The sequence below is a fragment of the Pocillopora verrucosa genome, chromosome 13 (genome assembly GCF_036669915.1).
Source record: "Pocillopora verrucosa isolate sample1 chromosome 13, ASM3666991v2, whole genome shotgun sequence".
Classification (NCBI taxonomy): domain Eukaryota; kingdom Metazoa; phylum Cnidaria; class Anthozoa; order Scleractinia; family Pocilloporidae; genus Pocillopora; species Pocillopora verrucosa.
Window position 1 is genome coordinate 14,400,919 of NC_089324.1, and position 13,122 is coordinate 14,414,040.

Consider the following 13,122-nt stretch of genomic DNA (forward strand, 5'->3'; position numbering starts at 1 on the left):
AGCTTGAATGAATCGACATAGCTGATTCTAAACTTAGTTTTATGCGATGCTTTTTTACATTGGCCAGTCGCCACAACTAATTAATGTTTTACACGAACTTTGTGTAATTCTTGTCGAACATTCAAGACCTCATGCGTGGGTGAAGTTCAAGGAGGTTAGGAATTAATGTCTTTGCACCAGCTCATTTCTCTTTGGGCTGCCTCTGTAAATAACAGGTATCTACTATGAGACAGACGCTTTTTGACTAAAAATACTGGCTATTGCTTTTTTTTATTGCTTGTCGCGGTCGAGACTCACCAGTTTTCCAAAATTACGGGTTTGAAAGGAGCGACTAACGAACTCATAGCAAAGTTTTTTGCCTTTAAGAAGTCAACAGAAAGTAATCCAATATTGATTAGGTAATGAAATTTGCTAAGAGAGTACTTCAAACATCATCATAACCCTTGCGTGGTGATGAGGAAAGAAAAGATCTTTACCATTTCTAATGCCCTGAAGACTCCTTTTGCTCTTTGGCCTCCTTTTGCGTTACCTGCTAAGGCCATAGCAGCTTGAATGAATCGACATAGCTGATTCTAAACTTAGTTTTATGCGATGCTTTCTTTTTCATTGGCCAGTCGCCACAACTAATTAATGTTTTACACGAACTTTGTGTAATTCTTGTCGAACATTCAAGACCTCATGCGTGTGTGAAGTTCAAGGAGGTTAGGAATTAATGTCTTTGTACCAGCTCATTTCTGTTTGGGCTGCCACTGTAAATAACAGGTATCTAATATGAGATAGATTCTTTTTTACTAAAAGGACTGGCTATTGCTTTTTTTATTGCTTGTCGCGGTCGAGGCTCACCAGTTTTCCAAAATTACGGGTTTAAGAGGAGCGACTAACGAACTCATAAAAATGTTTTTTTGCCTTTAAGAAGCCAACAGAAAGTAATCCAATATTGATTAGGTAATGACAGTTTCGCTTACTAATTGCCCACATTTTTCATAAAATTGTAGGCGTTTCATTCGCGCTCAAAAGATTTGAGAGGCAAAACAATGGCCGCAACTTCAAGCATGAGTTGTCATCAAAATGTTTCATATTCACTCAAGAGGGACAATTCCAGGTAATCGTGGCAGAGGCGGCTTTGAAATTTCGAGTTTTTCAACTCACTCCTTCATTAGGAAAGTTTGCCTATGACTTATATTTGACGAACTGTTCAGTATGAATACTAATTTACGTCTTTCCACTTAATAGGCCATTTTCGACATATTAAAATTCAAACTCGGCTGCGAGGCTTGGGGGAATAACACACAGGAAATCACATCGTGGTTGAGGGATTAATAGTCAATTTCCTTTTTTTTTATTCCCCCATAGCCTCGGAGCCATGTTAGAATTTTAATATATCAAAAGTGACCTCTTGTATCAAACGCTAAGAATTGAATTAACTTAATTTACTCCTAAACAACTCGACCGATGTGTACCCTATCTCGTGAACTTGTCTGCCGTATATCAAGAAAAGTTATAGCATCTTTGTTTTAAAACCTGGGCGAGAAAACTATAATAAAAATTCCTTACAAAATTCGACCGGCACACTTTACCCATTCCACGTGCATGATGCAAACTTGTAAATTTCCTTCAATGTATGCAAAATTCTAATAGTTACTGAATCAGTTTAGCATGGTCTGACTGCCTTGTATGACCCGCGATAAAATGCGTGAAAACTTGTGAGAGAATTCGTAAAGAAAGGGTTATACAGCGGCAAGAGAGGGCAAATCTCAGCCTCCCGTGAAAGGCTGCTGATGGAGGTGAGTTTATTAGTTTTAACTAAACCAACCGCACACACGAGTTAACTCTATGTGCAATGTTTGGTTTAATTTTCCAAAATCCAAGTTAACCACAAGCTTGCTTTACTATGTTATGACGGTAACACTAATCGACGGCAAATTTGAGCAACGACGAAGTCGAGTCGTAATAAATTATAGTCAAAGTTTGTGATCTCCAAGTTGTGAAGTGCTTCTCACAATAAGCTTATTAGCATTTGCTCAGCAAAACAGCCATCTTCTCAGCCGTTCTGATTTGGAACAGCCCCGTAATTACTCAATTCATGATCTTTGTGTGATCAGATACGAACGTATGTTCAATAGCCTTGCATATTTTAATTTGTAATGATCAACTGTTAGAGTGAACGAAGTTTTGATTAAGCCTTCAACTCCCAGAAGTGATCATTAAGGGTCGAAATGAATTAATTCCAGATGATATAAATGGGGGTTTGTAATCTTTTCGTAAACGAAATAATTCACTTCGAAAAAAAAAAAACCACATCAGGTTTTATTTCACATGGTTTGATGTTTATTTAGTTTTAACTCTGTGATACTTTTTCAAATTGATAATAATTCTCACTCAATGTCAATGTGGTGATGCTGTGAAATTCACTGCGTCGTTTTGCCTTCTTTCCTTAAAAAAACCATAACAAGCAGGTTTTTGAGATAATTCTGTGATGGGACCTAAAGAGTCAGCTATCAATTCATTTTCTTTCGCTATCTGTAGATGGTAACTACAAATCAGTCAAATTTTTGTAAGTCACGCCATTAGGGTGGTCACGCAACAACTCATCCCGTGACGACCTAATTGAAGCTTGCGTGCCTCCTTTGCATAGCACGACGTCATGACTACCATGTTGGGTGACTTCCACTATGGTTGCCACGTGATTTTTACTAGAATTCTAGACACTAGTGCCAAAAATCGAAAAAAGAAAAAAAAAAACAATACTTCTTTTCAAAGCAGCATTGACGATAGTGGAATGATATTGTAGATAATCAAAATTATCCACAATTTCATTTCGCTATCATTATACAAATTATCATTGACTTTCTATACAACGCACCCGATTTAAATGTGGCAGATGACACCACATCGCATTCAAAAAAGGCAGGAGTAATGAAGAAATAAAATCATACACATCATCCTCCACAACTTTCTCAACTGAGAAATTCCCTTTGAGCCCGCAAATTTTGTATTCCTTGATTTGAAATGTTTACTGGTGTCGGCACCAGACTTTCTCGAACTGCAGGACGTGCACTTGAGATCGGGGTCCTGGGGCTCAACATGGTGGCGTGGTGCGATGTATGAGGTCTCTGTTTTGTTAACTCAGACCTATAATGATCGGTTAGAATTTTTGATTTTGTTGGTTTTTTTTCCTTATTTACCACCGCTGACAGTTTTTCTGCTAAGGCAATTTCTTCTCTAGTTTCCGGTACACTCATTCGTCGCTTAAGGCGCGTGCTCCGTTCTGTACTTGGAACATCCGGGATTTCGTTTCTTAGTGCTGTTAAACTGACGTCACATCTTGTACGAGCTAAGATAACGGCCTAGTAACGAAAAAATGAATTAATTTGCAATTAATTTGCAAGAGGAGCAGAAGAAAGATAAATATTTAAGATTTCTGTTAGATAATTGAAACACGAAGATTGTGCGCTTAGTTTTTAAGTCGCTTGTCTATTTATAGCTATGATTAAAGATTAATTTCAATTTCTATCGATCATCTTTACCTGTAAGGTACTCTTGGCTGTGCGAATTGAGCTTTCCTGTGAAACCAAAACGAAATATCTGTCAACTGATTATGTTCTCACTGCAATGATCATGTAAAGCTCTCAAAATTCACTGTGATAATACTCATACTTGTTCTGCATCTTGTTCAGTCTGTAGTTTAAACATCTGTTCGCATTTCTTGATGTAATGTCGCCTAAAAAAAAAGCAAATGTAAACAATTACGCATCCAAAATTTTGATGCTAACAAAGAAAAAATGTAGAAAATAAAATTATAACCCTCATTTTGTGTATGAACCTCATCCGGTCACGTCTGTCATATTCAGAGAGAATTATTGTTTTGTTGTACATCTTCTAGTATTCCATTTTAACAACTGCAATATAACTAGCTACGCTACTTGCTATCTATTTCGAGTTTGTGCAAATCTACCAACGTTCTACCACAAGTGCAGCAATCTGATTGGCAAAGTTACTCGCTTCTGTCCCGAGATAGATAGCGCGTAGGAAAGAGAACGGCCTTACATTGGGTGTTTGTCATCCAAAACAAATAAAAAAGACATGTGCCATCTCGTTTTAGAGTTTTGAACGGCAATTTCATTTATACAATAATTGATTAATCGTTCTCGATTTCATGCATGATGGTTTAATCGGGCATCAACCATCATGTAATAGAAAACTGGAGTTCATAATCTCATTTCCATTTGAAAAAAAAAAGTTTGTACTATACATGTAGGCCACCCAATGCAGACCCTCACATGCTATTGAAAACGTCCGGTTCAGAGAGACTTGCGCACAACAATATTGCATAACTAAGCCCTCTTTCAGGCGAATACGCCGCTGAATTACATCCATTGTAGGCCTAATAAAGAAGTGACCCCCGCCCTCTCCCTCTGAGTGTACATGTTACCTTAGCATAGGCCGAGTGCCTATCATATCATGTAATTGAATTGATTCTTTGAAGTTGATAGTCTATTGACCACTGAATGTAACAGGATCAATCTAATTCTTCGAGTTTTAGAGGAAAATATTGCAAAGAGGCCATTTATAAAGTATAGTGAGCCCTAGACTTACCTTAAGTCTGTATTGTCTGACATGAGCCCTTGCATTCTCATTGAATATCTATTGTCAACTTCTTCCACCTAAAGGACAAAGACTCCACCTCATTTGACGTTCAAAAATTTGATACTTTCGTATAAAAATCCTACATTGCAATTAAAATAGAATAGCAATCTAGGACAGATTTGTCACCTGAAAACAAATATGTTCGGGACGGTGGAGGAAAAATAGTCAACGACTTACTTTCTCAGCAAAGTGTTCCTCAAAAGCGACTAATTTGACTTTCTGTGGAAAGAAGCACAATCACAACACCAGTGAACTTGCGTTATTGAGTATGAGTGAGGTGACAACATGACTTAAAATTGACCGCGTTTTTTTTTTTTTTCGCGTTGCTATGGACTTTGCCTCGTTAGTGCACGTGGCTGTCATTTGGGCTCGTCACGCAGGGCTTGATGCTCGCATGGTTAGCTTGATTGTTACAGCTACACTTAAAAGAGTAAAATTATTTGAAAAGTATAAGGAGTACCTTGTCTTCAAGTTCCATCTGAGTCTTACGAAGAATTTCTGTTTTAGTTTTCACTTTCTCTTCAAGCTCTTGTTTTTGTTGTTTAAGGGTCTGAGAGGAAAGAAAAATGTTAACATTCAATGCGATGCGAGCATAAAAGAATCACTACATTAACAGGGAAAACTTTCATCACGACAGCACGATTCATTTAAACACAAACATATATATATAGCTGCAAGAAGCTAATCCCTGTTTACAGCGTCCTTTCTAGTAATAAATACGTTGTAGATATTTTTTCACCTTCATCTCCAGAAGAGCTGACTTGAGCTGTTCAGAATCCTGCACACACTCTGCAAACTTCTCCATCAAGTGCTTTAATAATGCAAAAAAGATTATTATTAGCAACACACCCATACGCGTAAGTTTTCTAACTTAGTCACTAAGGAAATATAGGAAAAACTGATACAATTACAGATTAATTTGTTCCTATACTCACATCAACCTCTTTCTTGTGATCTTCAACCAAAATCTGTATTTGTCTCTGAAACTCCTTATTCATCCCTTCAATTTCTTTGTTTTTCTCATGAAGCATTTCTCTTCCTGTCATAATCAACACAATAAATAGCTGTGGTTCAGTACAACCCAAGTCTACCTTTTGGCCGGAGTTCTCTAACAAACTTACAACCATATATAATATCATCTGTTAAGTCCTATCGCAAATGTTCTAATCTGACTGACTACTCGTTGTCTTTTTCGTGATTTATAATATGTTAAGTGAGTAGAACAAAATAAGGCAAAAATGCGAGCCTTTCTTGAACAACTGGTAGAATTACACAAAAATTATTCGATTATTCCCTCTCCATTTCCATTTTGATTAGCGCTCCACCCTCATCGACTTTTAAGCAGTAGAAATCATAGAGAGCACATAACCTCACCGTTAAATATACCACAAACACAGGCAAATATTACTCACTCTGCTTGGCCAATTCATCTTCTAGATGCCTTTCATGCTCATGACGCAGCTCTTTCTGTAAAATAAATTTATCAAGAAATTCTGAGAGATTGACTCGTGACGTTAAAATGTACCAGATACATGAGTAGCCAAGGTTTACTGAACAACAACAATAATTCGATTTACGTGTATCAAATGCAATTGATAAACTAAGCGAATCTCATTTTTGCTGTTTATGGATGATAGAATAATACCATACCGATTTTCTCTGCCATTTGTAGTCCATCTCAGTCGCTACAGTCTCCTGTTGAAAACCCAACAATCAAGCAAGTATAAAAGTGTAGCAATCATGATAGTGCCATACTTCTGAAAGTAATCGTAACCAAGCCAACTGTTTTAAATTCAGTTTACAATTAATTCTCATGACACCACTCCCCGTCAGAATTTAAACCACCCTTCTTGAATTGGCGTTAAGCCAATGGTTACACTATTTAACTGTTACTTATAGTCAACCCATCTGGTTGACGCGCACACACAGCGCGCGGGCTCAGACATCTTCAAGTTAACAAGGTCGTTAACAAGTGGCGCGTACAATTAGCGCAAGTTATGATAAATTTTTGTGTTTTAATTGGAGAGTGACATTTCGGAGATTTTTCTTGAAAAGTTACTTTAGCTGTTTTAACTTGTTACTGGGTTTTTTAAACCGCTCATTTTTCTAAGGGCAGTTGCGAATAGAAACAATTGCCTCGTTTTGGCAACTTGAGAATTCTTCTGCCTCCTGCGCGCATCATTTTCAAAAGTTTATCTCTTCCCTACCTTGTAAGCTTCAAACGCTCCTTGAAGACTCTCCATTTCACCCTTAAGACCGGCTGTCGATACAAGTTCGGGATAAAATCATTCAAAAACATAGTCAAAGTTTTCTTACTCGTTCAGTTGCAGCAGAGTGCGGCGGGTCACAGAAATGTGGAGACAAGCGTTTCACCGTATACTTTTATAAAATTTTCCCCCTCAGCTTTGAAGCAAGCTTCAAAGCTGAGGGGGAAAAGAGTGAACACTAAAGTGCGTAATCAGCACATTCCCATCTAACGAATTTAAAGTGGACTCGTTGGGACAATTTTATAAAAGCGTTTCCCTCCTTTACTTCAACTTCATGTCTATGTCATTTTGTGTATCCCAAATAGAATATTAAGCGTAAACCTATAGCGTGTGCATACAATTGCTTCTTAAGTTTTTCGGAAAATTCATAGATTCGCTAAATTTGTCTTACGGGGGATAGTAATTCTTTCTGTACCTTTCTCAATTTCAGCACTTCTTTTTTCCTCTCGAAGCTGCAAATGTAAGAGTAGATACGAATATATTACTCAAATATCTATACACTAGTATTAGTTTAGTTCTAGTATCTAGTCGTACTACACTATGACGCGAAGCGGAGTGGTTTCCAGCTTATCTCGTGTTCTCCCAACCTCCCAATTGTTTACATCAGGCTATGTAAACACGGAAACCATTTTACATTTCTTTTATAAATTAAATAATGAAAGAGGAACGAAAACCGTGTCTACATACGCTCATGTAAAATGGTTTTATGACCAATCAGAGCGCGCGTACTATTTGAATTATTTTAATTATAAAATAATAGTCAGAGTAAGTCACTATCAAGGGTTATGATTGAGCAATCACGCACTCGCGTTAGCCAATGAGATTTCAGAATTTTGCACAGCGCTTGACGTTACATCGAAAAAGCTTATGAAAGTTTAATAAGTCTCCTATTAAAAACAACGAAGTCACCTTCTGGTCTAAAGAATTGTTTAGCTTCTCCATTTCTTCATCGTGATCATTTTCTATTGCTCTGCAACAACAAAAATTAGGAATTTCCTTAAAGTTATAAAAAAAAAAGTATTTAGATTTGAAGGATTGCTACGAAAATTTACCTCTTAAATCAAAAAGCCTATTTGGAAAGCCACAAATCGTGCTACCAAAACCAAAGAGACGTAGTTCTTCCTTTACAATTAAAGAAAGATTTTGAAGGTCGCGTCAGAGTGAAGGTGATCATGGATAAGGTTGCACTTACTTGATATGCTCTCTGTGTTCTCCATGTATCTGTTCAATATGAAGATTATGGTTCTCATCCGTCTACCAAAAAAAAAAGCAAAAAAAAAAGATGGGAACAGGTCCTTGTGGGAAAATTCTCCACTGTACTTTTCAATAAATTTGAAGTTTGAGATACATAAGCAAATTGTTTTTAACCTTTAACTCTCATAGGTGACCAAGAAAGAATTTATCCTTACAATATCGATGCAATATCGAACAGACAGGTGATGAGAATAAAAGAATATCAATCAGGGGATCATTAATTGATCCAATACCAAATTCTCTGAACTGCTCGTAACATCATAAGATTTATACAGCAGACAGTGAGGAGAATTGTGATTAAGATCTTGTCCATTAAGTTATGACTGAATGATTTTTCTCCATTTTTTAAATGCTTATGATTTACTTCAGATGTCCATTATTGTAAGTGACAGAAATATGAAACAAGATTGCACATTTGGGTCTGAGCCTAAGAATTCACCCCTTAATAAATAAAGAAAAAAGGTTCTTAACAAGACAGGATTTAAATTAAAGTAACTAACTGATCATAATCAGTTTCTTCCTAGTCATTGAGACAAATCATTAAATTTCCAACTCAAAAAAGTGATTTGCTCTAACATGGACATGTTGCCTAACCTTCTTCATGTTCATTTTGTGGTTCAACCTTTCTTCCTCTAAAATCAATGTCAAGTCATCAATCTGTTGGTGCAGTTGTTGAATGACTATATCCCTGTACAATTTGATAATATAAAGAAATAAAACTTGAATGTAAATATATACTAATATCACAAAATAATTTTTCAACCTTCATTTACATTCACTCTTGAGGGTGGGGGAGGGGGGAGAAATGAAAGTTATTCAAAATGAAGAAATTACTCTTGTCATTGTGCAAACAACTTCAATGGAAAGACAAATGTATTGTGGACTTACTTTTCATCAGGAGGCTGTGATCTAAGAAACCAAAAAAAGGAAAACTATTAAACAGCAATCAGTATCAAGAGCGTTCTAATCAAAACTGATTATGACATATAACAGACTATAAAATATGGGGTAAGTTATTGTTTAAAAAAATTATTTCAGTTTGTAAAAGCTATCGATATTGAGTACTCACTTTTTCCTTGTCTTTGCCTGGTAATAATAGAAAGGAACCAAATCAGAAGATTTTTAAATATAGACTTATCTCCATTTACTATCATTATTATTGTAAATCACACAAATACCACAGTTAAACATGAAATGCATTAAAAAAAATCATATGTAAAAGTCCAGTTGGCATTAAATATATATGAGATAAATCCTTTTTTTTTTTTTTAGTGGAGTCCAAAAACTATGGCAAATTATCATTTAAAGAAAATGGAATTCATTCAACCATGTGGAAATAACTGTAGGCAGTATGCAATTTCTCTGTTTGTAGACTGATACGGAACTCACCTTTGTGGTGCCATCCTTCAAAAAAAATTCGTCTGTTATTGTTACATTTATCTTTTCTTTACTTCTGGATAACAAATAACCAGGTGCTAACGTAATTGTCATGCTATCCTATATTGGAGAGAGAAGTAAGTCATGAAATGCATATTTTCTTCAGTAAATAAATTAAGGAGATTATACCACAAAACTTAACAAATGACAACTTTGCAGAATTACAAAAGAACAAATAAAACATTTAGCTTTTTGGGTTTAACCCTTTTAAATCCTGCAAGTGATCAGCATATAATTTCACCATACATTAATATTGCTGAATCATTCATGAAGATCACAAGAATAAAGGATGAGATTGCCAACCTAAGAAGCCTAGATTTTCGAGCAAATTCTCCTTGTCAGTACCAAAAGAAATTTATGAAGGAAAGTATAGAGAATATGGATACTCATATTCTAGGGTATAAAAGGTTACATACTCACATCATTTAAGGGTTCCTCAAGAGAATTTCTATGTTGCGCACTCTGCACTTGTCTCCACCTGGAACATCTAATGGAAATTATTTACCATTGCTATAATACCACAGAGCCTTTTTTTTTCAAGTTTTCACTTCAGTGCTATGAAATTTGTAAAATCAAAACTTGTTGTAATGAATAACAGGGTAATTAGGTGTTATCAACTGAGTTGAAAATGTAAATTTGCCACTGTAAAGAGTCTTAATGCTGATGCTTCAAGCATTAGCCCTTTGTCAGCCTTTAAATTCTTTGTCAACTCAGTTGATAAATTATCCTGCTATACTCTCCCACCAATATAGCACCACAGTTTCGCTACAAACTTAACCCCTTTATTCATAATGAATAACACCACTTCATTTTAGTAAAAATCTCCAGGGTCCCTATCACAGATGCTGCAATCTGATTGGCTTTAATTACAAATGACCTTATCTTTACCATGCTAGATGGAGAGTAGCCAATGAACAGTGTGCCCTCGTAACCATAACAGAATAATAAAATAAAAACACAAGTCTGTTTAGTGATCAATTTTGAACCACCAATAATCCTGAAGATTTACTTTTCAAGCTGAAACTCAATTTTAAAGGTTGTATATACAGCACTGACATGTGTAAAATATGTTGATAAAAGTTCTTTTAACTGACCTTGCACGAGGAGAATTGTCAAAGGTGACATTAAGTCTGCTTGGAGTGGATCTTAAGTTGTAAATAGAATGAAAAACTCAAAATCATTTGAGGAAGACCAAGTCTTAAGTTGTGCAAATAGTTTTTAGTAAACCTCAGGGGGCCATGCAGCCTGCTCCTATTTCATTTTTTATGGAGATCTCTATAATTTTCTATCAATATAATCTACCAATAATTTGATTCCCCTCTAATGTGTATCAAAGTGCTCAATATACAGGAAATAATTGAAATTGTTAATTATTCTGAATTATTTTACTGATACAAAGTTGTTCATAACTTGTAAATCATTATAGGTACATGTATCTACAACTGTAGAATAACTAACAAAGGTGGAAATCTTCCTTCTCTCTTGTTTTGGAGAAAGATTCTTCTCCTATAACATTAATGACAACTTATTGAAGAAATCAATATAGCTAGTTTCACAAAGAATATTATTAGTTTTAACTTGTGGCAACAAATCAAAATTTTTATCAATGCTCGTCTTGGGTATGAAATCATAAATTTATTGAAAGATCTTGAAATTATCCCATAAAAAAAAAACAGGCTCAAAAAAGCGAATCAGTTTACATTGTCGACAAATCCACAGAACTGCATAATCAATGTGTACACTGATTATGCAGTCAATGATTACAAACAGTTGCAAGAAATCACGAGACATGCATGTTAGGGAAATTTTTCTAAATTGCTGCCCATGATGTGAAATGAAAAATTTGAGCCGAGAAGCTCCTAAAATTCAGAATTTAAAATACATAATTTGACGACACAATGCTGATAATCAAGTTACGGTCGTACCGCAGTCCCCATGATTAGTGTTTATAGAAACTAGTAGTTACTAAACTCGACGGATTTCAAAGGTAAACAATGCTTTAGTTCGGTTAACAAATTCGGATCAAAACAGAGATGATTCTTACTTTGGCCTGGCTGTGTTTTCTGTCCATGCACGACCTTTCCTCTCTCTTGATGTTGCAGTTTGCGCTCTTCGATGCATTTCTTCGCTTCCAACTTGTCCGATTACCCATGCTGGTCTTTTGTAAGGTGGCCTTGTGCCATTAATGCAGATCGTTTCCAAAATCGTTTCAGTCATTACGACGTTAAAGCGTGATCGTGATAATGTTATCCACACAGGTAAATGGTACTAAAGATTACAATCTTCGATAATTTTTCAGCAGTATTGCGAACATCTGTCTTCGAAGTCTGCCTTCCTCCGGTCACGCAAGTAAACATCGGAATGTTGTCGTTCTCTTAGCCCTTTCGCAAATATTTCGCAGCAATCAGTGGCGAATAATCATTTTCGATTAAGTATGAATCTTCCTGGAAATTCAGCGGTAGATTTTTCTTGAAATCGTGGAGAAATTGAAAGAGTAAAACTATAAATTTTGCATGTCAAAAGCCAATAATGTTTGAAAAGTCAAATTGTCAGCGGACTAAACAATACACGTCGCAACCATGACAACCTCACAGCTCTAGAAACTATCCATTTACGCGCGCAAATTCTGGCGAAGGTAAAAAAAGTTAAAAAAGAGCTTTGGTTTGTTTAATTTTCTTTGAGCACTTTTCAAGTACTTTTAAGTCGCGAGATTCTTAACTGCCCGATGACCACAAATTTCTCATTAGATTTTGGGGTTTTCGTTTCTTATTTTGGGAGATTTTCCGTTGATCCAAGCTAATTTTTCGGCCCCATCCGTCGATTCGCAGTTTTATTTGTATAAATACGGTTCTGACTTACTTGTCTTTAAAACTTTTTAAGGAATGAAGGCACTTGGTTTTGTTTGTTTTTTTTTTTCTTTACTTATGGACCGATCTACTTTTACGGAAAGGAGAAAGGACAAATTTCATTAAGAGCTCCTCCATGGCCAGACGGTTGTTCAGTGACACGGTGAGATCTGGGTACGAGATTAATATAGAAGTGCAAAGGGCCGAATCTCATCGTGTAATACCCGAGCTTCTTTCATCAACCCACCTACCCAACCCCCCCCCCCCCCAAAAGAAAGAAAAAAAGAAAAAAAAAAGGACCTGGGCAAAACATTTTCACAACACAAAGAAAAATGCACTTGGTTTTGTTTTGTGTCATTATTTCATGATATATTTTATTATTTCATGACCGTTTGCTCTTAAAAGCATTTCTCTTCATCCATGAATAAAACAAAGAGAGATGCCTGACGCAAATGGATAATTTATTGGTACCAAGAGCAAGCGAGCCCTGATGATAAATACAGCGTTTGCAAAAAAAGCGCCGTAAAAGAGTGATAAAGGCCTGATGCTCTGCCGCTTGGGCCGGGTGGCGTTGTATGGACAGGTACAACAGTTGCGTTGCTGTATTTGTTGTATTCTAAAAAAAAAAAAAAGAAAAGGAATAATAATCAAAGATAAAAACCAAAAGAGAG

General features: G+C 36.0%; 1 protein-coding gene across 1 annotated transcript; it reads right to left on the reverse strand.

Annotated features, from left to right (window-relative positions):
- Positions 1 to 2,311: 2,311 nt before the first annotated feature.
- Positions 2,312 to 12,119, reverse strand: LOC131770785 (flagellum-associated coiled-coil domain-containing protein 1). The gene is made up of 21 exons (XM_059086505.2): positions 11,650 to 12,119; positions 10,700 to 10,750; positions 10,026 to 10,092; positions 9,558 to 9,665; positions 9,238 to 9,254; positions 9,057 to 9,077; positions 8,763 to 8,856; positions 8,107 to 8,168; positions 7,824 to 7,884; positions 7,330 to 7,366; positions 6,855 to 6,907; positions 6,298 to 6,342; positions 6,060 to 6,114; positions 5,583 to 5,686; positions 5,387 to 5,458; positions 5,108 to 5,197; positions 4,825 to 4,866; positions 4,597 to 4,664; positions 3,658 to 3,721; positions 3,528 to 3,563; positions 2,312 to 3,347 (listed from the first exon to the last, which is right to left on the reverse strand). Exons 1-21 carry the CDS (start codon positions 11,820 to 11,822, stop codon positions 2,958 to 2,960), a joined length of 1,710 nt encoding a protein of 569 aa, XP_058942488.2. The 5' UTR covers positions 11,823 to 12,119; the 3' UTR covers positions 2,312 to 2,957.
- Positions 12,120 to 13,122: the final 1,003 nt, after the last annotated feature.

Bases quoted from the DNA above. Each gene is read 5' to 3' on its own strand.
- LOC131770785 (XM_059086505.2), bottom strand. From the start codon at position 11,822: ATGACTGAAACGATTTTGGAAACGATCTGCATTAATGGCACAAGGCCA. The intron at 10,751-11,649 runs GTAAGAATCATC...TTACAACTTAAG, and splicing joins GAAAACACAGCCAGGCCAAA to ATCCACTCCAAGCAGACTTA. The intron at 3,722-4,596 runs GTAAGTCTAGGG...CTTTTTTTTTAG, and splicing joins TCAGACAATACAGACTTAAG to GCGACATTACATCAAGAAAT.